Source organism: Dipodomys ordii, unplaced genomic scaffold (genome assembly GCF_000151885.1).
Source record: "Dipodomys ordii isolate 6190 unplaced genomic scaffold, Dord_2.0 Scaffold13, whole genome shotgun sequence".
NCBI classification, from domain to species: domain Eukaryota; kingdom Metazoa; phylum Chordata; class Mammalia; order Rodentia; family Heteromyidae; genus Dipodomys; species Dipodomys ordii.
In genome coordinates this window covers 7,547,002-7,569,173 of record NW_012267229.1, presented here as the reverse complement: position 1 = coordinate 7,569,173, position 22,172 = coordinate 7,547,002, and the positions used below count along the sequence as shown (strand labels likewise).

General features: G+C 38.2%; 1 protein-coding gene across 1 annotated transcript in view; it reads right to left on the bottom strand.

Annotated features, from left to right (window-relative positions):
- Nucleotides 1-22,172, bottom strand: part of Hao1 (hydroxyacid oxidase (glycolate oxidase) 1) — a 47,445-nt gene that overhangs the window by 11,439 nt on the left and 13,834 nt on the right. The window contains exons 3-4 of the mRNA XM_013011085.1: nt 16,098-16,353; nt 8,008-8,183 (exon numbers count right to left, since the gene is read on the bottom strand). Coding sequence (XP_012866539.1) covers nt 8,008-8,183; nt 16,098-16,353 — 432 coding nt within the window. The remainder of the gene's footprint in view (nt 1-8,007; nt 8,184-16,097; nt 16,354-22,172) is intronic.

The following is a 22,172-nucleotide window of genomic DNA, read 5'->3' as shown; positions in this document are numbered from 1 at the left end:
GAAAATAAATTATACAACTTGTGGATGGAGACAGGAAGAAAATACGGGGAGACAGAAAGAGAAGGTGTGACAGGTTTTTTACCTGACATATAACTGTAGCCCCTCTTTTATATCACCTCTACAATAGCAATAAAATATATTTAAAAACAATCTTTAATACAAAGTGATAGAAGACACTTACTATCACATACTATTGTATTGTTAAGTACTATTGTACTATAGTAACTACTTTAATTATTATTATAGTCCCCCCTCTCTCCTTAGACAAGGAGAATGTGTGGGCACACAGAGGGAAGGCAGAGATCTATAATTCAAGAGTCGAGTCCTTCATAGAAAGTGTGTTTACTGGCTCCCTAAGCCAAGACTCCCTGCCTGGAGATGTGAGAAAATAGATTTGTTTTGTGTGGTGTAAGCTGTCCTGTCTAAGGTATTTGTGATGGTGGCCTGAGTTGATTACTATCATAATTATTTTTTTTACTTAAGAATGCACTTTTAAGGAATGCTATGATAAACTCTTAGTGCATTGCTAGCATTTAGTAATTATAAATGGTCTCTGGCTTTCAATGGTTGGATTTATAATTTTTCAGTTTCACCATAGCATGAAAGCAATATGCATTGAAGCACAGTTGAAACTGCGCTTCACATTTTGAATTTGGATCTTTTCCTGGGCTAGCCATATAGAGTGAGGTACTCCATCATGACTCTGGGCCAGGGCAATGAGCTGTCACTCCTACCCAGTCACAGGAACACAAGGGGAAATAACCAATATTCTGCAGTGTACTGTGCTGGCAGTGTTTTTTTGGATGCAGGTATTTAATAAATTATACAAGATATTTAACACTTTTTTTTTGCAGGTCATGGGGCCTGAACTCTGGGCCTGGGTGCTCTCCTGTCCCTCAGCTCTTTAGCTCAAGGCTAGCACGTTACCACTTGAGCCACAGTGCCACATCTGGATTTTTCTGCTTATGTGGTGCTGAGGAATTGAACCCAGGGCTTCATGCATGGGAGGTAAGCATTCTACCACTGAGCCACCTTCCATTCCCTAACACTTTATTTTGAACTAGACTTTGTGTTAGACAATTTTGCCCAATCACATGCTAATGCCAATGATCTGAGTACATTTAGAATAGGCCAGACTATGCTATCGTATAAATCATGACATGATCATGTAAGATGAGGAACAGCTATAATTTGTATGGCATATATTCACTTGTAAACCTGTATTATGTTATATGTATTGTTGTTTGCTCTTCACATAGGTACTATCCTGTATTATTCATTTTTAAATTAAAATTGTAATCTTTCAGTAAGACTGTTTTTAACTGTTTCCAGCCAAGCATGCATTACTCCTGTGAAATCTTTGTAACTTCTGAGATATTCATGGAAAAAAAGGCTCTGTTTTCAAAATTTCAAGATGACTTTCTCCCCATCCATTAATTACTTCATTCTTTACATTTATGGTTACTTGATATTTGGGCCATGTATGCTTCTACACAGCTTTATTTTACCATAGCTTTAATTTCTTATTTTTAACCATTTATTAGGAGATTTTGGTATAGCCTCAAGTTCTTTAAAGCTATCATTCCATCCACCCATTTAACTTGGAGATAACCACAGGAAACTACCTTCTTGCTTTATTCTGCTATGGTTACTCTTGGGTTTATTATCTATTTTCAACCTGTAGGATTACCCTCATTTTCTCTGAGTTGACGAGCTTGAAATCTAATGGGTATCCTAATTCTATTTAGTTTACATAGTACACTTTTAGAGTGTTCTTTTGCAACTCCTTAAAAAGGAGACCATGTGGGTAAACACATGACTTAGCTTACACTTGAATATTTAGATCAGATAGATGCTAGGTTAAGACATTATTGTATTGTCCTCTAGAACCCATTGCTGACCTGAAGACTTGCCTCTGGACCGACTTGCATTCTTTTATAATTAAACTGTTTAATTTTTATTTTATTGCCCTTTGTATCCCTTCCATCAAGGATATGCTAAGGTGCGATTTGTTTCCTCAGTCTATGAACTTACGGTATTATCTTCCAGAAATGTTCCATCTTTGTTTTGTTTTGTTTTTTTGTTTTTTGCCGGTCATGGGGCCTGAACTCTGGGTCTGGGCGCTGTCCCTCAGCTCTTCAGCTCAAGGCTAGTGCTCTACCACTGGAGCCACAGTGCCACTTCCGGCTTTTTCTGTTTATGTGGTGCTGAGGAATCGAACCCAGGGCCTCATGCTTGCAAGGCATGCACTCTACCGCTGAGCTACCTTCCCAGCCCCCAGAAATGTTCCATCTTTAATTATTTCTTCCTACCTCCTTCTTATGTTTTCCTATCTGAAATCTTTATCAGTTGGATATCTGATGTGTTGAGGTGATTGTCATATCTCTTCTCAGATGTCTATTCATTTAATCATTTTTTCTAAGTGTTGTTGCCATTGCTGTTTTACATATGGGGAAATATCACTGACTGTTAAACTACTCAGTCATTTCATTTTTAGCTCCAGAACTTTCTGAAAGTTTTTGATTGGCTGTGTTTTCAGTTTTTCTGAATCCATCATTTTGATGTTTAAAGTTTTTTTCCCACATTCTATCTTTTTCCTCTGAGAACAGCTTTTCTATAAGTTCTTCTTGATTCTTTATATTTCAGTGATTTTGATATGCCTTGTGATGGTGAATTTTCTATTTCTATTTAGGAAAGAATGACTGTGGGAATCCTCTAAGATTCCTGAGCTGTTTTGTATAGCAATTTCATACCTAATAAGTCTTTGCCTAGAATGAAAATTTCTTCTTAGAGCTCTATGTGGAAATAAAAGTAAGAAACATCAACTAAGGAGCTATTGGATCATGACAAGTATCTTGTCATATTGTATGTGCCAACTTCCCAGATGTTGAACCAAACATTTATTGGGTTCTTTAGGGAAAAAATGTATTTTTCCTTACTGAGAGGTGCATGCTAGGCTACCCACTGTTAGGTAAGGAGAGGAGGTAAGAACCATTTCTGGCTTCTACAACAGTATCAGAAACAGATACCTTATGAATTCCTTGGCTTCCAGCCTCTACTTCTTCATTTTTGTCAACTTGCAGATTATCATCCTAGAGCCTTTCAGGTATGCTAGTCTATTTCTTGTGTCTGCCTCTTCTGTGGATTGTGAGGTATACTTTTTTTTGGTCTTTTCCTTACATTAACATGCTGCCTTATAGTTTGTTTGTTTCATAAATTAGTTGAAATCTCTCTATCACTATGGCTGTTCATCTTCCTTTGCTCTGCTGTCTTTGGCATGTGTGTATATGCATGCGTGTGTGTGTGTGTACTTCAATTTCAGTGGGGTGTTGGGTCCATACATATCCAATCTATAATTGAAGCAGGAGCTCAACACGTGATAATTTAAAACATCCTTACAAAACTTTTCCCAAGGCATGACACCAATGTGCTGCTTTTCAGTGGAATTGTCTGTGCTGAGAAGCAGGTTCTCTATCTGTGTGGTACCATATAGAAGCCACTTGCCACATATAGCATCTGAGAAATTGAAAGGCAGCAATAGACTCCAGAGCTAGAGATCATGCCTTCATTTGATTTAAATTAATTTATATAGTCTCAAGTGACCAGTGGATATCAGGTTGGGTAGCTCAACTTTAATCTTACAATTTCAGTAGGATATCCTACTGAAATGAGAGATACAGTATGGTAGTTTTAACAAAAATCTAGATGTAGCCATTAAAGAAATTTAGCAGACACTGTAAAATTTTTTTCTGTAATTGTGTGGTTTTTCTCTGGTTATCTAGTCTTGTGCATGATACCAAACATCAAGACAACTGTTAAGAAAAACCCTCAAACCCAAAATATGTGAGTTATACTATTTTATAAACACCATAAGGAAGCATGTGTGTAGTCTTCCAGTTTATATTCAGTTGTCAGCCAACAAGCAGCTGCAAACTACATTTTGAGAAATTAAATACAACTTATAAAGAGATCCTATACAGGATAAAGAAATTAGCTATTGAGGCTAAGTCTACTTGGACTTCAGGCCCATATTTGCTGCTCACTTTCCGTGTAAGTGACAAGTTCTTTAGCTTACTTGTGCATCTTATCTTAAAGTATCAAAGGAGGATGACAATCCACACCAACTTGATTTGTAGACTAAATTAATTGAAGTACCTGATATGGGCTGAACAGTAAGATACATTTGAAGTGCTATTTTTCATTTGATGTGACAGTGCAAGAAGTATGCACCAAGAAGATGAGGAAGAGGAAGAGAAAGGAGGAAACATCATTTGTGGGACGCTTTGTGCAGCTCCGAGTTTTCCTTCAGAACAATAGATTCATCATCATCAGGATGATCAGTAAGGGTCTTTCATTTGAATGCAATGCTACTTAGAGACATTGTTCGTTGTTTGTTCATCATTTCAAGTGGGTTTCTGTGTTCCCTAAGCAGTGCTAGAAATAGAAGGGAAATGGCTTACTAAGAATATAGGACATGCGTGTGTAAGAAGCAAAGACGGAATAATTTAGGATCAGATATAAACTCCTTTCATTAACTAATTATGAAACCTGTCTACGATTTTATTTTGTTTTATTTTGTGTTTATTTGTTTTTATTCTTATATTTATTTGTTTTTTAGTCTTATAGGGCTGGGTCTGGGGCTAGCCTCTTTCACAAGTGTGGAAGAGGTTCAGCATCACACACACAAAAATAAATACATAAATATATATTATTTTGTAGAAAAACATTTTTGACTTCATGAAAGGGTCACAATAATCTGATTTAGCAAAAAAAAAGCATGAATTTTTTAAATATTTTCATTACTGTTAACTAATGAGAATGTTAATTTGAACTTCATATTTATTCATTTACTATTAATGATGTTGACAGTTTGAGAAACAGAATAGTCAATAGGTAATAGCTCTGTCTGCTATTTATTGCGTTTCCATATGTATCTAAAATAGTAAGTCAAGTCCAAAGATTTATCCCTAATCCCTTGAAGATTTTGGCATAGGCCTCTGTGCTGATTTACATGAGGTTAGTAAGTAAATCCTAGATACATGGCAGCACTTTTGAACAAAATCTACTTGTAGTGAATGAATATTCTTTAAGAGGGAGAGAGAAAGAGAGAGAGGTAGGGAGGGAATGGAGGGAAGAAGGAAGAAAGGAAAGCAGGAAGGAAGGGGGAGAGGGAGAAAGAAAAAAGAGGAAGGAAGGAAGGAAGGAAGGGAGGGAGGAAGGGAGGAAGGGAGGGGAGAGAAAGAAGGAAGGAAGGAAGGAAGAAAGAAAGAAAGAAAGAAAGAAAGAAAGAAAGAAAGAAAGAAAGAAAGAAAGAAAGAAAGAAAGAGAGAAAGAGAGAAAGAGAGAAAGAAAGAAAGAAAGAAAGAAAGAAAGAAAGAAAGAAAGAAAGAAAGAAAGAAAAAAAGAAAGAAAGAAAAGAAAGATCTAAACAGCAGTATGCTTTTAGTTATAAAAGCTACTTGTTTGCTAGCATACTTTTTGGTGGAATAGATGTTTGGAGATGTCTGAAGTAGATGTTTTGAGTTTTGTTGAGATTCTCCAAGGGTAGAATTTGACCACAGAAAGAGATTACATTTTGCATTCCAATTAGTGTTCCTTAAGATGGCAGCTCTTTCCAGTTCCTGCAAAGACAATCTATTCTTTTCTGGTAAAAGGAAAATGAAAGAAAATGAGTGACTTGAAGTCAACCCACATGACTTCTGGAAGGAGACCTTTGAGATGGTGAGAACTGGTTTCCCAGAACTGGCCTTACTACCCTACCCCCATAGCCAGATGAGGCATATGTGTTACTTGATGTAGTTGTTGTCATAGAGATGATTTTGTTTGTTAAATAGATGAAATAAATAGTTACAGAAAAACCAGAGAATGTAAACTTCACATGTGTAAATAAATGATTTCCTTTCAAATGCCAAGTTGCCCTCATTCTCTTTATCTTGCTTTTAGGCTCTCTCTAATTATACAGACTCTCAGAGTTTTCCCTGAGGATTTTACCCAATTAACATTTGAGTCATGTATTATATGTAAAACATGATGAAAGCATGTAGCAATGAGCTGGATAATCCACGTAGCAGGGAAGATAAAAGGATAGTGATGGTAGCAGGGTGGTAAGATCACAGACTAGAGTGGTTGAACCATATTCCCACCTACAGTGTGGTAGCATTCCCTTGTGCTAAATACCAGCCAGCACCTGTTATTTGTTTTCTTGATAATGGCCATTCTAACTCTGGTGAAGTGGAATCTCAATGTAGTTTTGATTTGCACTTCTTTTATGGCCAGAGATGGAAAGCAGTATGGAGGTTTCTCAAAAGACTAAACATAGAGCCCCTTCCGGCCCCCTGCCATGATCCAGCAATCCCACTCCTAGGCATTTATTTACCCAAATAATCACAAACAAGGCCACACTAAAGCTAACAGGACAACTACATTCATTGCAGCATTATTTACCATAGCTAAGATTCAGAACCAACCCACATGCCCCTCAGTAGATGAATGGGTCAAGAAAATATGGTCTATATAAAATATGGTCTATGCTTCCAGCAGAAAGAATGACATTGCCTCACTTGTAAGGAAATGGAAAGACTTGAAAAGTCATATTATGTTAAATAAACCAGACCAAAAGCAACATAGGCTACAGGGTTTTCCTCATTTGTAATAATTAGTATATGTCTAGGATCACAATAGCTCAACAACTATGTACATATGACAATGTAAAATGGTGCTAATCGAAATGAACTCTAAGATATGAAAATGAGAGAGGTTTGTTTTTGTTTGTTTTTTAACGCACTCTGTGAAGTTATTTCTTTTTTCCTTTTGTGTTTTTTCCCCTTTGGTTTATCCCCTGTTGTTACTGTTGTTTTTTTTATTTTTGTACCTCGTGTCTTGTATATATTTTTATCTGATTTGTCTCACAAAATGGTGAGTCAAAGGACAAAGGGTGAACAAATGCAACAGTGATACTGACAAGACACTATGTTGGAAATGAACTTTACAACTTGGAAGGGAGGGGAGTTGGGGAGAGGGAAGATGGGAGGAAATGAGGGAGAGTGAAACACTGTTCAACAAGAAATGTACTCATTAACTTACTTATGTAACTGTAACCCCTCTGTATATTGCCTTTATGATAAAATAAGATTATTAAAATGGGAAAAAGATGACAGACTAGAAGGTTCCAGATGCCAAAGTTATTTTCAGTGTCATATATGAAAATAAATCTACTTTAATGGATTTCCATCATAACCTAGACAGCAAAGCTGTAGAAAATGTTACAAATTGGGAACCCCAAATAGAAAAGTTGGTTGAAGTGAAACATGCTCATCATTTTACACTTGTCTTCTCTTTAACTGAGACAATTTTGATGACTAGAATACAATGTCATTCTTCCTTAGGGTTTCCTTAATCCACTTCCCTTGGGCCATCTCCGTGGTTAACTACATTGATCTTCTGTTTTGATTACAAATAACATTATTATAGGTCTGCTCACAATCTCTTGGACAACATTTCTTAAATGTTGTTTAACATGTAAACAACACTGGATTCTCTACAGAGATGATGTGGGCGTTACCAAACTCAACAATTAGTGCTAGCCATTAATACCTGGAGAAAGCACAGATAATGTAAAAGGAGCTCTTCAAACAGTGGGCAGGTCTTCCTGCCAACCTCTGTGCTTTTCTGTGATCTATTGCAGTTTTCAAGTAAACCGAGGAACTCATGATGCTCTTACCAAGATTTTGTCCAATTCCATGGCTCAGTAACAATTGCAAATAAGGCAATGACAACCCAATATCTTAAAAAAAAAAAAAAGTAAGTTCCTACTTAGTGAAAGTCCAGCTCTGTTTCTGAATGTTACTTAAGAACAAAGAGAGATTTACTCAGAGACACTGTTAGAGGGCATGAATTATAATGCCTTTCTAAATTCCCACAATCATTTTTTCCTGATTATTTTCTCTATAAAAAAATCTACAAAGGTTCATGAAATCAAGACGCAATCAAGTAGAGAAATAAACAAACCTCTCAAAATGCCCTTTGCCACAATGGGCAATGATGTAAGTCCTCTGAGCCATTTAATATCATCCCAGCTGATAGATGGGTCTATTATTTTTGCTACATATGCAGCAAGTCCACTGGTTTCTCCAAAATTTTCAGTGGGAGAAAAGGACAAATCATTGGCTTCAAAATTTTTCATCCTGAAAGAAGAGATCTAAAATTAGAAAAATGCTAAATGAGAGATACCTTTACTGTGACTGATTCAGTAAAAAAAAAAAAAAAAAAGGGAGGGTGGAATTAGAGATAACTTTACTGTGATTGATTGATTCGATAAACAAAAAAAGAGAAAAGAAATGAACCATTGCAAATTACTTGGATCTTCTTACAGGTTAGTTATATATATTTATGTTTTTCATGTTTTGTTGTAGGACGGTATACAGGAGAATCCAGTGGGTTTATTTTCCACTTGTGTGTTCACATGAGCAAATCAGCTTTGAAGAAAAATAATGTAGCCAGGATCAAAGTGTCCTGTTTAACCCAGTTTATTGATACACACAACAGACTTGATGCTATTTTCAGCTAGCAGTGCACAATAATCCTAGCAAACAGCAACAAAAATTAAAAAAAATCTGCATGGTTTTTACAATTTATATAGGGCTTTATATGTTCAAATTTTCACATTCTTAAAAAATAAAAACTATTAGAAAGTGAAGTTGATTCTGTATGATCCCATTTTATAGAGGAAACAAAAAAAAGCTCAATAATACAGAAGGAGATGTCTTAAGAATAAAACTAGTTAATAGTAGCATTTGGGTTTCAAACTGGGTCTCTTGACTTGATTTCTAATCATGTTCTCCTCTCTTAGATCAGTGCCACTTGGCTATGGCACCTGAGATAACCTGGAAGTCTCCCAATGACCTTGGAGACTTTCCTAGAGGAGGTTGGTACTACAGTTATATGTGTTGATACCCTCCTACCTATTTCCCCTGTTGACTCTGTAACCTGCCCTGTTATTGTAGTGGAGACAGTAGGCTTGGGGAATAGGACATGTTTCCCAGAAGACCACTTTTGTCTTTCCCTCCTTGATTTCGTTGTTGTTTCTGGGGCTCTCTGGCTGATAACTTTGACAAGGGTATATGCTTTACAGTGATCAGCACCTTCCCTTTACTGCTTACAGGATTTTGTTCCTGTTGCTCGGGTCTCCCCATCATGCAGCAGACTGTTGGAGTGTAAATACTCTGGATTTTAAACCTTTCTGAGATGAAGTCTGTGTATGTCTGAGAATGATCCAGTGGCTGCCTTGATAATCTACTCTTCTGTGTTTCACTACTTGTTATCTCTTGTCCCTTGACCCCACACCTCTAACCATATTCCTATACTTTTCCCATGAACTACTGGCAATAAAGTCACTGGCTCACAGTGCCTTGCAGAGAACCTAACCTGAGATATACTATCATTGAGCTGAGGTCTAATTTTTTTTTTTTGTGGTCAGTCGTGGGGCCTGAACTCTGGGTCTAGGCGCTGTCCCTCAGTTCTTCAGCTCAAAGCTAGTGCTCTACCACTTGAGCCACAGCACCATTTCTGGCTTTTTTCTGCTTATGTGGTGCTGAGGAATCAAACCCAAGGCCTCATGCATGGGAGGCACTCTACCACTGAGCCAACTTCCCAGCCCCTGAGGTCTAATTTTGTTAACCTAATTTAATCCAGTGTTCCTCTAACTTACCTGTAAGATCACCATGGGCTTGTCCTTTCTCTTGGCCTAATATCCTCATACATAGCCTGATTAGATTTAGACCATTTCCCCAAATTAAGGGCAAAGACTTTTCTCTCTGCAATTCTAACCACTAAGTAAACAGATGGCCATCAGGATGTGGGATGTCACCATTCACTGACACAGTTACCCACAGCCCCAGACAGATCCAGTTAGAAACTTTACCCTGAAAGACGACAGTTGAATAACCACTTTGACCTGGATTCCCCTTGCTCTTCAGGATATTATAAATCACCCTGATAGCTAACTATTTCTTCTCTTTGTGGGGTATATGCTATAAGTAGATATACAAATGGATCTCCCAGTTATTTTGTCCCCTCCCTGTCCCCCCCCCCAGCTCTACCACTAGATTCAGAAAAGATCTTGAAGTCCTGACTGTACAAATGTGTTGTGCAGGAACCTACTGGAATCAAGGCACAATATTTTAAAATTACTTTTTAAACAATCCTTAAAAACAAAATTATATCTGATGCTTTCAGCCTTGTATTGTATTTCAGTTACAAATAACTGGCAATGTCACTGGTGAATGGGGGATATGTTTTAATATAGAAATGAACATTCTGCCCCATAAAATGTAATTTAAGCCTTTGAAATAAATGTCAGTCTTTTCAATAAGATTGAATAAATTGGTAATATACTATACTGGAAGAAAATATTATTAAAATAATTTGGGAGTTGTATGGATATCCATACAGCTTTAGTAGCAATTTCTTTTTTCTGACAGATTCAGAAGTTTCTCTTTGAGTCATTTAGAGGTGTATACTTTATAATCTTTGGTCTTTTGTAGTTATCCTAACTTGAATCAAATTAAATATTCTATTTAATAAGCATGCTCTTATAATAGGAACCTATCCTATTACTTACAAATGATATAAAGTGATTTTTCCAAATTTTAAAATGAAGAAGAAGAAGAAGAAGAAGGAGAAGAAGAAGTAGTTTGTATATGAATATACGCTGCATGGCATACACCCCCCCCATCCCAAACAAGCTTCAGTGTTTCAGCAGGGGTGGGGTGAAAGGGTGAAATGGATAGGAAAAAACAGAAACATGGATAAAATTATATAAATAACTGTTGTTATTCTTGGATGGTGAAATGCAGATCAACACTTGAATGAATGTTGCCTTACAGAAATCTTAGTGCACAATGAAGCCTTGTTGTGACTCTCAAACTTTGTTCAAAGCCAGAAGCCAAGAAAATGTTTTCAGATATCTTGACAGAGACCCCCGATGGAGTGTTTTACCAATGGCTCCAAGAGAAACCACCATAAATGCTATTTTTATTCAGATTATGACATGAATGCTTAAAAAAACGCTTAAGGCAGCTTCTGATAACCAGAGTGTTTCGTAAGGAAGGAAAGGGGTAACATCAAAACAATAACATGATTATTTAGGCCTTCATTTTCTGAAATCAATCTGTTAAATGACATAAAGACAGGAGGTAAGAATTTTTCTTTGTAAGGTCATCATGGTGCCTTGAATACCCTTATTATACCTTTTATTGATCTAATGAAGAAATTGCTTTAGCTTTTAGTAAGTTAGTATTGAGACAATAATATCGACTACTAGTAAAGTACTACTAGTAGTTTATATTATAATGAGAAATGTTATGTGAACGCTAACAGTAACACCAATATTCATGAGTATTATGAAATATGCTATTATTTCAAATATTGATAATATCATATTAAAGGTAAAACCACATATCTATATTGAGAAACCATGAAGGCAAATAAAATTAGGTAACAGAATAAAAAAAATGCTCACAATCCAATTTAGTAGGAAGAAAAAGAGAGAAGTTTGTAATCTATGTAGGACAGGTACCAGCCACTAGCCTTTCATCCCAAGGTTAAGAATACACTGAAAGCAGGGTAGTTGTAATCCTAGCTACTCTGGAGGCAGAGATTTGAGGATCATGATTCCAAGACAGCCCCATTAACCTCCAATTAACCAGCAAAAATCCAGAAGTAGAGTTCTAGTTCAAGTTGTAGAGTGCTAGCCTTGAGCAAGACAGCTCAGAGACAGCCACCTAGGCCCTGGGTTCAAACCCAAGACTGGCGTACACACACACACACATACACACACACACACACACACAGTTTACTGGGCACCAGTGGCTCACATTTATAATCCTATGATTCTGAGATCTGAGGATCACTGTTAAAGCCAGCCAGTACAGGAAGTCTGTGAGACTCTTATCAATAAACTACCCCCCAAAAAAGCCAGAAGTGGAGCTGTGGCTCAAGTGGTAGAGTGATAGCTTCAAGCATAAAAAGACTCAGGGACAGTGCTCAGGCCCTGACATAAAGCCCCAGGACCAGCAAAAACAAAACAAAAACAACAAACAAACAAACCCACCTATGTTCAAAACATAGCACAAGTCATTTCTTCCTTAATGTGTAATTAAAATTTAGGCTAAGGCATACATTTCAACTTCTTCCTAATTATACCAGGAAAAGTCACAGAATGCCTAGAATAGTTTTATTTACTGACTCAACAGCTATATACTGAGAACCTACATGTGCTTGTGTTTTAGATATTTAGGATTTCTACATTGTCTATGTAAATAAGATGCTCAATCAAGATGATAGACATCTTACTCAATATATAAATTATAGAACATGTTGATGATAAATACTATACAGATTTTTTAAGATGAAGCAGAATTAGATAAGCATGAGCTGGTAGAGGCTCAAGTTAAAATTTTAAATATGAGGATATCAGGGCTGTTCTCATCGCAAAGCTACTTTAAGAAGGAAATCAATAGTGTGATGCCTTTAAAAAAATCACTGCCATAACAAAGAACCACAAATGAAGCGTTTTAAATACCACAAATTCATTAGATTATAGTTCTGAAGTTCAGAAATCCAAAAGGAATTTCAGTGGACTAAACTCAAGATTCAGGTAGGCCATCTTTCCTTCTGGAAGCAGTATAGAAAGATCCATGCCTATGTCGTTTTCTAGCTACAGAAACCACCTGCTTTCCTTGTTTTCTGTCCACATCACTCCAACCTCTGCTTCGAACACCTCGTATCTTTCTCATTCTGACATTCATGTCTCTATGTGAAGGACCCATTATACTATAATCAGTTCCCTAAGATAAACAGGATTATCTCCCCATCTCAGTGTTCTTGACATAATCAAACGTAAACACTCCATTTTGCCAGGGATGAGGATGTAGATACTTTTAGCTAACAACACTTATCAATGAAAAATGTCTTATTAATCATGATTGACCTTGATCTTCATCAACAATCAGAAATTACTTTCTTCCCTTGGAATTGCCTAGCATGTCAAGGAAGTGCCAAATCTTAACCCAGGGTAAGTGAATCATCTCACCGGGTCAGGGACAAACCAAAAGGCCCCTGCACCCAAACTCCAAGAATCAAGCAGTAAACAGATTTCATTCCTTACTGCTTTCAGAGCACAAAATTCTCCCTCACTTCTCAGTGTCAAAAACTGTTTATCATGTGTACACATATATGTGTTTTCCATATAAACGAAGTAGAAATTGCCAGACCCGTGAACTCTTGCTGTTTCCTACATGCTGGGATCCTCCCCTTCTACCGCAGGCAGAGGAAGTAGCAAGGGATGAAGGGAGCCAGGTTTTACCAACTCATTCTCTTCTGGATTTCCTGACTCCCTGGCCTGCCAAACCTCACTTCTGAAAAGCCAGGCTTCTCCTTCTATGAGGCTGGTTAACTGCAGAAAGAAACTGATTTCACATCAGACTGTAATGGATAAGCTCTTTGGGGTGTATGTGACCTCAAGAACCCTTGATCTACAATCAGTATGTTTTGCTTTCAGACGTTGACCGGCAGGTATTGGCCTGCTCTGAAGACCATCTGAACTAAGTTAGCAGATGCTATAGGGTGGGTGCCCCCTGCTGTAGGGTGTTTCCCTTGTTCCCCACAACCTGGGTGTGTTGCTTATTATTTGATCATCTTCAGACAGGAGCTGTGACAAGCTAGGAGCCACAGCCATTTCTGTGTACACAGGCAGCTGAAAAGGGCCTTTCTTTCTTGTCCGGCCCTTCTCGTCATCTGGGCAGAAGCCCAGTAGCAAAGGAAAAGGGAGAGGAAAATCCACCTTCCCACTCCTCACTGAGTGGCTTCAGCCCTAAGGAGCAAGAAGTGTGGGCCAGAATTAACAACTGTGTCATCTCTTCCTTCTAATTCCGTACCTTTTCACAACACATATTGCTACCCAGACCAAGAAAATGTTTCTTTTTCACTCAACACTGGTGCTCTACCACTTGAGCCACAGCTCCATTTCTGGCTCTTGGTGGTTAATTAGTAATGTCTACTGGACTTTTCTCCTAAACTGACTTTGAAATTTGATCCTCAGATTACAGCTTCTGGGAAGAAAGTGTCTTTTAAGCTGCAAAGAACAAATAAAACAAGAAACAAATCCTGCTACACCACATATTATTATTATTGGAATCATAGTATTAAGGGAGGGGAAAAATTACTAGCAAATTCCTTTCAAATAGCCAAAGGGGGAAAATGCTAAGTCAGTAATAAATTAATGATTTTAGAAGATATTAAAAACAGTAATAAAAAGAGAAATTATTTTTAAAATTACACTATTTTAAAGAAAGTTGAAGTCACCTGCTTTCTAATGAATTTGGCAATGAACAGGAATGTCAGAGCCTTTGATGTATATGTGTGTGTATGTGTGTGTGTGTGTGTGTATGTGTGTGTGTGTATTTCTTTATAAATAGGGTAACCCTGCATCTGAAATACATGGAGCAGTTTTATTGGTAAGTCTGACAAGAAGATTATTTTCTGTCATTGGCCTACTGCAGGTACAGCATACAGAAATCATATGTTAAGCTTGCTGAACATATAAAGGAGTAATATCACCCATCTCATTTACAAAGGTTCAATGACAAGATTTTATGCATATATATATATATATATATATATATATATATATATATATATATATACCCCATTACATAACAAGTTTTATGGTACTTAAATAAGAATATTTATGGACTTGTGACTTTTTTGCCAGTCCTGCAGCTTGAACTTAGGGCCTGGGCACTGTCCCTGAGCTTCTTTTGCTCAAGGCTAGCACTCTTCCACTTGAACCACAGTGACACTTCTGGCTTTTTCTGTTTATGTGGTACTGAGGAATTGAACCCAGGACTTCATGCATGCTTGGCAAGCACTCTACCACTGAGCTACATTCTCAGCCCTGACTTGTAACTTTTCATAGTTGAGACACACTCAGTTCTGACTATTAAACATATAAAATCCCTGGTTTCAAAGAACCTTTTTGTCCTTACCTGGAAAGCTGATTTTATTTTGGACCTGTTAGCATTAGAGTCTTTAGAAAGAGTAAACATCTTACATGCAGCTTCTTTTGTTTTCAGGCTTTTATCTTTCTAGTGTGAGGATAAGCAGAAATATAATTCAAGTGTAGGCAGGGTAAGCAACAGTCACTGTGAAAAGAAGTCTAGATTCCTCAGCAGGAATGTCTCCATTGACAGTGAAAGTTAAGACTGGAATTGGTGGCTCATACCTGCAACCCAAGCTATTCAGGAGCATGAGATCTGAGGATTGCAGTTTGAAACCAGAATCAAAAGAAAAGTCCATGAGATTTTTTTTATCATGAATTAACCAGTATGGATGTGTGGCTCGATTGGTAGAATGCCTATTATGAGCAAGAAAGCCAAGTAAGAGCTGGAGGACCTGAGTTCAAGTCCCATTACTGGCATCAAATAAGTAAATAAAAGCTAACATTAAAATATTTGTAGTAACTGGGCACCAGTGGCTCATGCCTGTAATCCTAGCTACTCAGGAGGCTGAAATATGAGGATCACGGTTCAAAGCCCAGACCTAGCAGCAAAGTCCTTGAGACTCTTATCTCCAATAAATCACTACAAAACCAGAAGTAACGCTGTGACTCAAGTGGTAGAGCGCTGGCCTTGAGCAGAAGAGCACAGGGACAGCGCCCAGGCCCAGAGTTCAAGCCCCACAACCGACAAAAAAAATCTATCTATCTATCTATCTATCTATCTATCTATCTATCTATCTATCAATTGATCGATCGATCGATCGATCGACCGATCGTAGTTCTTGTGCTCATTTTATAGCTTAGATCTGTCACATCCACAAAGAGGTATTATTTGCTGGAAATTTCAGGACTCTCTATTAATGGCACTATTTCTCAACCCCAGAACCTCTCATTATTTTTCACCAATACTTTGAGACTAATAATTTTGCAGAGATCTAACTCCCCAGGAAAAGTACTTCGGAAACTAGAAAAAGTCTTTGGAGTTGGCTTATGAAATTAGAGAATTAGCAAAGCATCTCAGCAACGTTATGCTCATGGTTACCTGAGGTGGGGTGGCAGCTTGAACCTGTTGCGTACGTCATCAAAGCGATTGCCTAAATAAGGGGTATCCACAGTCACAAATATGGCTTTGTACCCCATCTTCTCGGCTCGCTTCACTAGCTGGGTAGTGAGCTCACGGTCTTTGTAAATGTATAGTTGAAACCAGCGAAGTGCCTTGGGTCCAGCCTCAGCCACTTCTTCAATTGTGGAGGTAGCCCATGAACTCAGCATCATGCCGGTTCCCAGGGTCTGACAGGCTGCAAAAGAAAGGCATATGATCAAGTAGGCCCCTTCAAAGTCTTCAACTTGTAGATCTAAATCCTCTGAAATGTTCTTGCATGGTATTGTAGAGAATGACAAGGGCTAAATCATAACTATCCATAACTGACTATGTGATTCCAGGTGATTGGGCCTATCTGAGGGTTCACCTCATATCAGGTTGTCTTGTTCGTGCTTATAGGGTAATGAAGAGAATCAAGTAAGATACTGTTTAAACAACTATACTGAGAGGTGAAAAATCTTTCCTGCTTTTCAAGTGTCAGTCCTCTCTTGGAAGGCTATGGAAATGGATTGCTGCATCCCATCCACATTTGATATATCACATAGGGCCAAGATGGAGCCTGAGAATGATCTTTTTTAGTTTCAAGATGATGCTGCCACTGCTGCTAGTGGATTGTACTTTGACAATTAGCATCAACAGCAGCAGATAATAACAGTAACATGATGGACATGTGTATGTTGTTGTTATGTTACTCTTCCCTGGCCTTTGGGTATATTTTCATCCCTGTTCCAGGTCACTGGACACATTCAAATACTGTGAGCTGGAGATTGCTATGTGACACAGGGCACACAAACTTGCACCCGAACCCCAGGGGTTTCTTTGAGAATTCCCATCCTGATCTCTCATGACTTGCAAAATATTATACAATAAAATGAACATTTTTATTAAGTCCTGACACATCTGGATCATTGTCTGATTTTCATCCAGTTTATAAATATGGAAATAGCATCAGAGCAGAATGACTGTTTGGATCAGAATCTCCTAACCAACATCAATTTAGTGCAAAGAAATTACATCCTGGAGAGGATGTGACCTAATGAAAGCCACACAGAGTAGGGCAGAAAAGTGGGATTAAAATCCCAACATGTCTGACCACTCATCCAGTACAATGCTCATTCTAGACTTCCCAGATGTCCACAGACTCTTTGGTACCAAGCAGAGATAAATACACTTCCTAAATATTTCAGCCTACTCCAAAAGAGTAGGCTGGCCATGGGCCTGAGGGATATTACCACAACAACCACTCTGGAAAAGCATGGAATCTTGGAATCCAGGGGGAAGGTTGACCACAACTTGTGGGTGAAGAGGGATTTTTCAAAGTGATCCAGCAAAGCAGACCACTAAGGCAGGACATCTTTTTGTAGTTAACATAGAAACTGTCATTCAAGCTTTACAGCTTTGTCAATAGGGACTTCAGAATCCACACACACACACACACACACACACACACACACATGCACACAAAGATTTTCTTAACTTCAAAAGAAATACCTGCAGTCATTCAGCAGAGATTGTCTTGATGCTAGCAAACAATGAGAAAATCTACACCACTTGAATCATCTAATGTGTATAGTGTCAGCCTTCACAAACATTTTACCCAAATCACTTTGTATGGATTTCCAAAGAGAAAAACTATCTTTCTCTCTCTGAGCTCTTAGAATCATTGCTTCTCTATTTATGTTCCAATGATCAATGCATAAGGGACTGAAATTTGGAATCAAGATCTCCTCAAATTCTATGTTACCATTGTTTTCGGTTGTAGGTATTCAACATATATTAGTGGTCTAGTAAAATTATTTCAAAAGAGTCTCTTGCAGGGAATACAAGGAATATTGTCTTGCTGATGCAGTATCTGTTGAGGCAGAGCGATTACTCTTCAATTAAACAGAGAAACAATCCAGCCCTTCTATAATAATGCCTAAACATTTCTCCCTCTTTTGCAGTGCTGGAGATCAAATTTAGGATAGTGCTCTACCACTAAGCTATAACCTCAGTTCAAGAACAAACATGGAAATATTCAGTGATCTAGATTTATTTACACTTAAAAGAATATATTTTGCTTTTGTTTCCTTCTTTTTTTGTCAGTCATGGGGCCTGAACTCTGGGCCTGGGCACTGTCCCTCAGCTCTTCAGCTCAAGGCTATTGCTCTACCACTTGAGCCACAGTGCCACTTCTGGCTTTTTCTGCTTATGTGTTTCTGAGGAATTGAACACAGGTCCTCATGCATGCAAGGCAAGTGCTCTATCACTGAACCACCTTCCCAGCACTGTTTCCTCTTTTTTTTTTTTTCTGTCAGTCATGGGGCTTGGATTCTAGGCCTGGGCACTGACCCTGAGCTTTTCAGCTCAAGGTTAGCACTCTACCACTTGAGTACAATGTCACTTCTAGTTTTTGAGTGGTAAATTGGATATAAGAGTCTCATGGGGACTTTCCTGCCTGGGCTGGCTTTGAACTGTGATCTTCAGGCCTCAGCCTCATGAGTAGCTAGAATTACAGGCATGAGCCACTGGCACTGGGATTTCCTTCTTTATTTAGAAGCAAAAGTAATAATGCCATTTCTATAAGGAAAGTGCATAGCAAATATGCACAGATACATACACACCCATACATACACATAGAAAGTGCATAGGAAATATGTGTACATGTGCACGCGAGCGCACGTACACACACACACACACACACACGCACACGCACGCACGCACACATGCACGCACACTGCATGGAAAAAGGACACTGGCAAGGTCATAGCCATAGAAGCATCAAAGATAAAGCTACACATACAACTAGGAGGCAAGACTGGAATCTCAGAATGGAGATGGGGTATAAAAGTTTGAGTAGACTGCAAGCCTTTCCACCAATGAGGCACATTCTATCCACCAAAGGCCATAAGTACAACTAACCTGCCTGCCTCAGAGCATTGCTGAATGGTCCATGGTGACAAGGTAAGTGAACATTTTCTGTATAAACTCAGAAGTCATGTAACCATAAGGGATTGGATGTAAGAATACCTAAGAAAGACTGAGAAAAAAGAAGTACAAGAAAGCTTCTTAATTTTGCCAAAGATTTGGATGTCTTAACATCATTCTACACCAATCTTTTCTTTAGTCAATTTCCCTTTACAATGCTTCTTTGTGCCTTTAAATGAATTAATTTATTGACACATTTTAACCAATAATAAACATGTGAATTTTCCCATTCTTCCTACTAACTTTTCATAACCACTTTCCTGCTTTATGAAATTGTTTTTAGATTTAATATGAGATCACACAGTAAGAGTTTTTATGTGCTCAGACCTTATCACTTAATATAGTTGTCACCCAAGACTTCGAAAGCTTAAAAAAAGGAAATTAAAGCAGATTTAAGGTAGTGGAAAAACCTCCCATGCTCCTGGATTGGGGGATTAACATCGTGAAAAATGGCAATACTGCCCAAAGCTATCAACAAATTCAGTGCAATATCCCAACAACATTCCTTAATGAAATAGAAAAGGCAATCCAAAAATTCTATTCCTATTCATAATAGAAGACCTTGAATAATGAAAACCATCCTTAGCAGGAAAAACAGTGCTGGAGGAATATCAATACCAAACTTCAAACTAGGTTGAGAATATGTGGTAAGATTCTGTAATAACCTGGTATAAGGTAAATGTGTCTCCTTCCCCAGACCCCATTTAGTAGAGGGTTAGCTAGGCTGCCTATACTATGGACTCTGTTATCAACACATTGAGGTATCAGCTCTTATCAGATAGGAATATAGTAACCTCTGAGTTCATGTGCATCTTGAACTACAATGAACAGTGATAAGAATGGGAGATCACAGGCAATAGCTCAGCAAAACCAAATGAACTGGAAGTATTCTTGCCTGGGGCCAAGAAACACAACTGTGTTGATTTGAGCAGTTTGTGTACTTATTTATCATCAAGCCTTCATGGAAACTTATTTCTGGTCCAGGTAATCTAAATATAGAGAAATGAAGCTAGGAAACTTATTGTGTGCTTGAATTTTAGGGAGTTGGATACTAAATCTGTGCATGCTAGAGTTTTGGTTGAAAAGTGGTCTGAAGCCTTTCCCCCTCTCTCTAGTTGAAAAATACTCTGAAGGCCTCTGTCTGTCTGTGTCTCTGTCTGTCTCTCTCTCATATTTAGAGTTAGTTTCTTCTTGCTCCTTTCAGGGAATTGTATTGAAATCTTTAGGCTCTCAGAGGAAGTAGGGCACCTTCAAGTAGAGCATCATCTCCATGCTGTATCTAGTACTGTTTTCTTGTCCATAAGTTTAAACTCTGCTTTTGACCAGGAACCACTAGGATGTATGTTCTGTCTGGTACTACTCATCTTCTGATGTGCTCAGGAATCACTTGGAGTTGCTGGGGAAATATAGGCCTTGATGAGTTGGTCTGTAGTGAGACCTAGGATTGTGCATTGCTTAAAAACTGCTGAGTAAGGTCAAAGCAATTGACTATGAAGCATTCTTGACAAGAGTGGAGTCAATATTTTTTTTCCATACGGACTCATCTAAGTTAATGGGTTATCTGTGAGGATCCTCCAAAAATAGGGCCTTAAAAATGAGAGGGAGGGTATGTGCCGGTGGCTCACACCTGTAATCCTAGCTACTCAGGTGGCTGAGATCTGTAGTTTGTGATTCAAAGCCAACCCAGGCAGAAGAGTCTAAGAGACTCTTATCTCCAATAAACTACTCAGAAAAAGCAGGAAGTGGCCCTGTGGCTTAAGTGATAGAGGGCTAGCCTTGAGCATAAGGAGACTCAGGGACAGTGCCCAGGCCCTGAGTTCAAACTCTGGGTCTGGCAAAAAAAAAAAAAAGAGGAAGAGCTATTGGTGGTAGAGTAGGCAATGGCTGTCATATGGTTTTCCAGCTGTCAGTTGTGCTCCTCTGATAAATCTGCCTTTCTTCTACAGCCCTCCCCCTCTGGAGAAGAGCACACACTCATGTGCCCCATTTGCTCATACATTAAACTCTGGCTAGTTGTAATATCAAGGAACAAACTCCTTGAGAGTGACATCTCCTCTCCGCACACTCATCAACCATCAGGTGTGTGATATAAACTTACTTATCCATAGATTTCAGATTGTAAGGAAAAATAAATAGCCAGATTGAAGGAAGATGTCAGAAGATGGGTCAGAAAGGAGGGAAGTTATTCAAAGCAAAGAATGCACTTGAGTGATTACAAAATAGCTTCCCAATGTTTAATGTCAGATCTGACAGTCTTACAAATAGGATGCTGAGTCACTGGTCAAACTAAATCACATCATGCCAGTATGGCACGGAAGAGAAAGACCTGTATCTGAGAACAAAGGCCATCCGAGTGATCATCAGGCACCCATAACCAAAGAGAAGATATTTGTGCTTATAATTTGGAGTCCTAATTCATGGGGAATAAACTATGTATCTAGACTACAACAGAACAGTTTAGGGTTCAACTGATTTTTTTTAATAGGCCACTTGTAAGGGAAAGGAGAATTGAGTTTTCAAAATTGTTTTTCTATAGGAAAGGGGAGAAGAAGAAAAAAAAACGGGTCATTTGTTAAGAAGAACCTAAGGTGTTATGGAGGAGAGGTATGGGAAGATGGATTTATGTCTTTTTAAGATGATTTTGGTTTAAGAAGTTAGTCACCAGAACAGCTGCACTAAAATAGCTTTGTTGAAAAAACAAAACTTGTCATCTGCGCAGGAAGTCGTTGTGTAATGAACAAAATGCCAAGACAAAGTAGTAAGCCATTTAGAGCCCTGTGGCTCTAAAGTCAAGGTTTGATATTCTGAAGTGTGTGCAGAAATGGGCACCCATAAATGCAATTGAGTGTGTCATCTTTCCCTGTGTGGGCCCTGTCCTTGCTCAGGTTTACTAACAACTATCTAGAATTACCATGGAGGTTGCCCAGAAAAATTTAAGTTCCGAAGCCCTTGATCTAAGTGAAGAACAAACTATAGACTCCTACTACTCAGATGTGGTCAAATCTTAAATGACCATTTGGGGATCTTAATAAATTTAATCAATGCAAG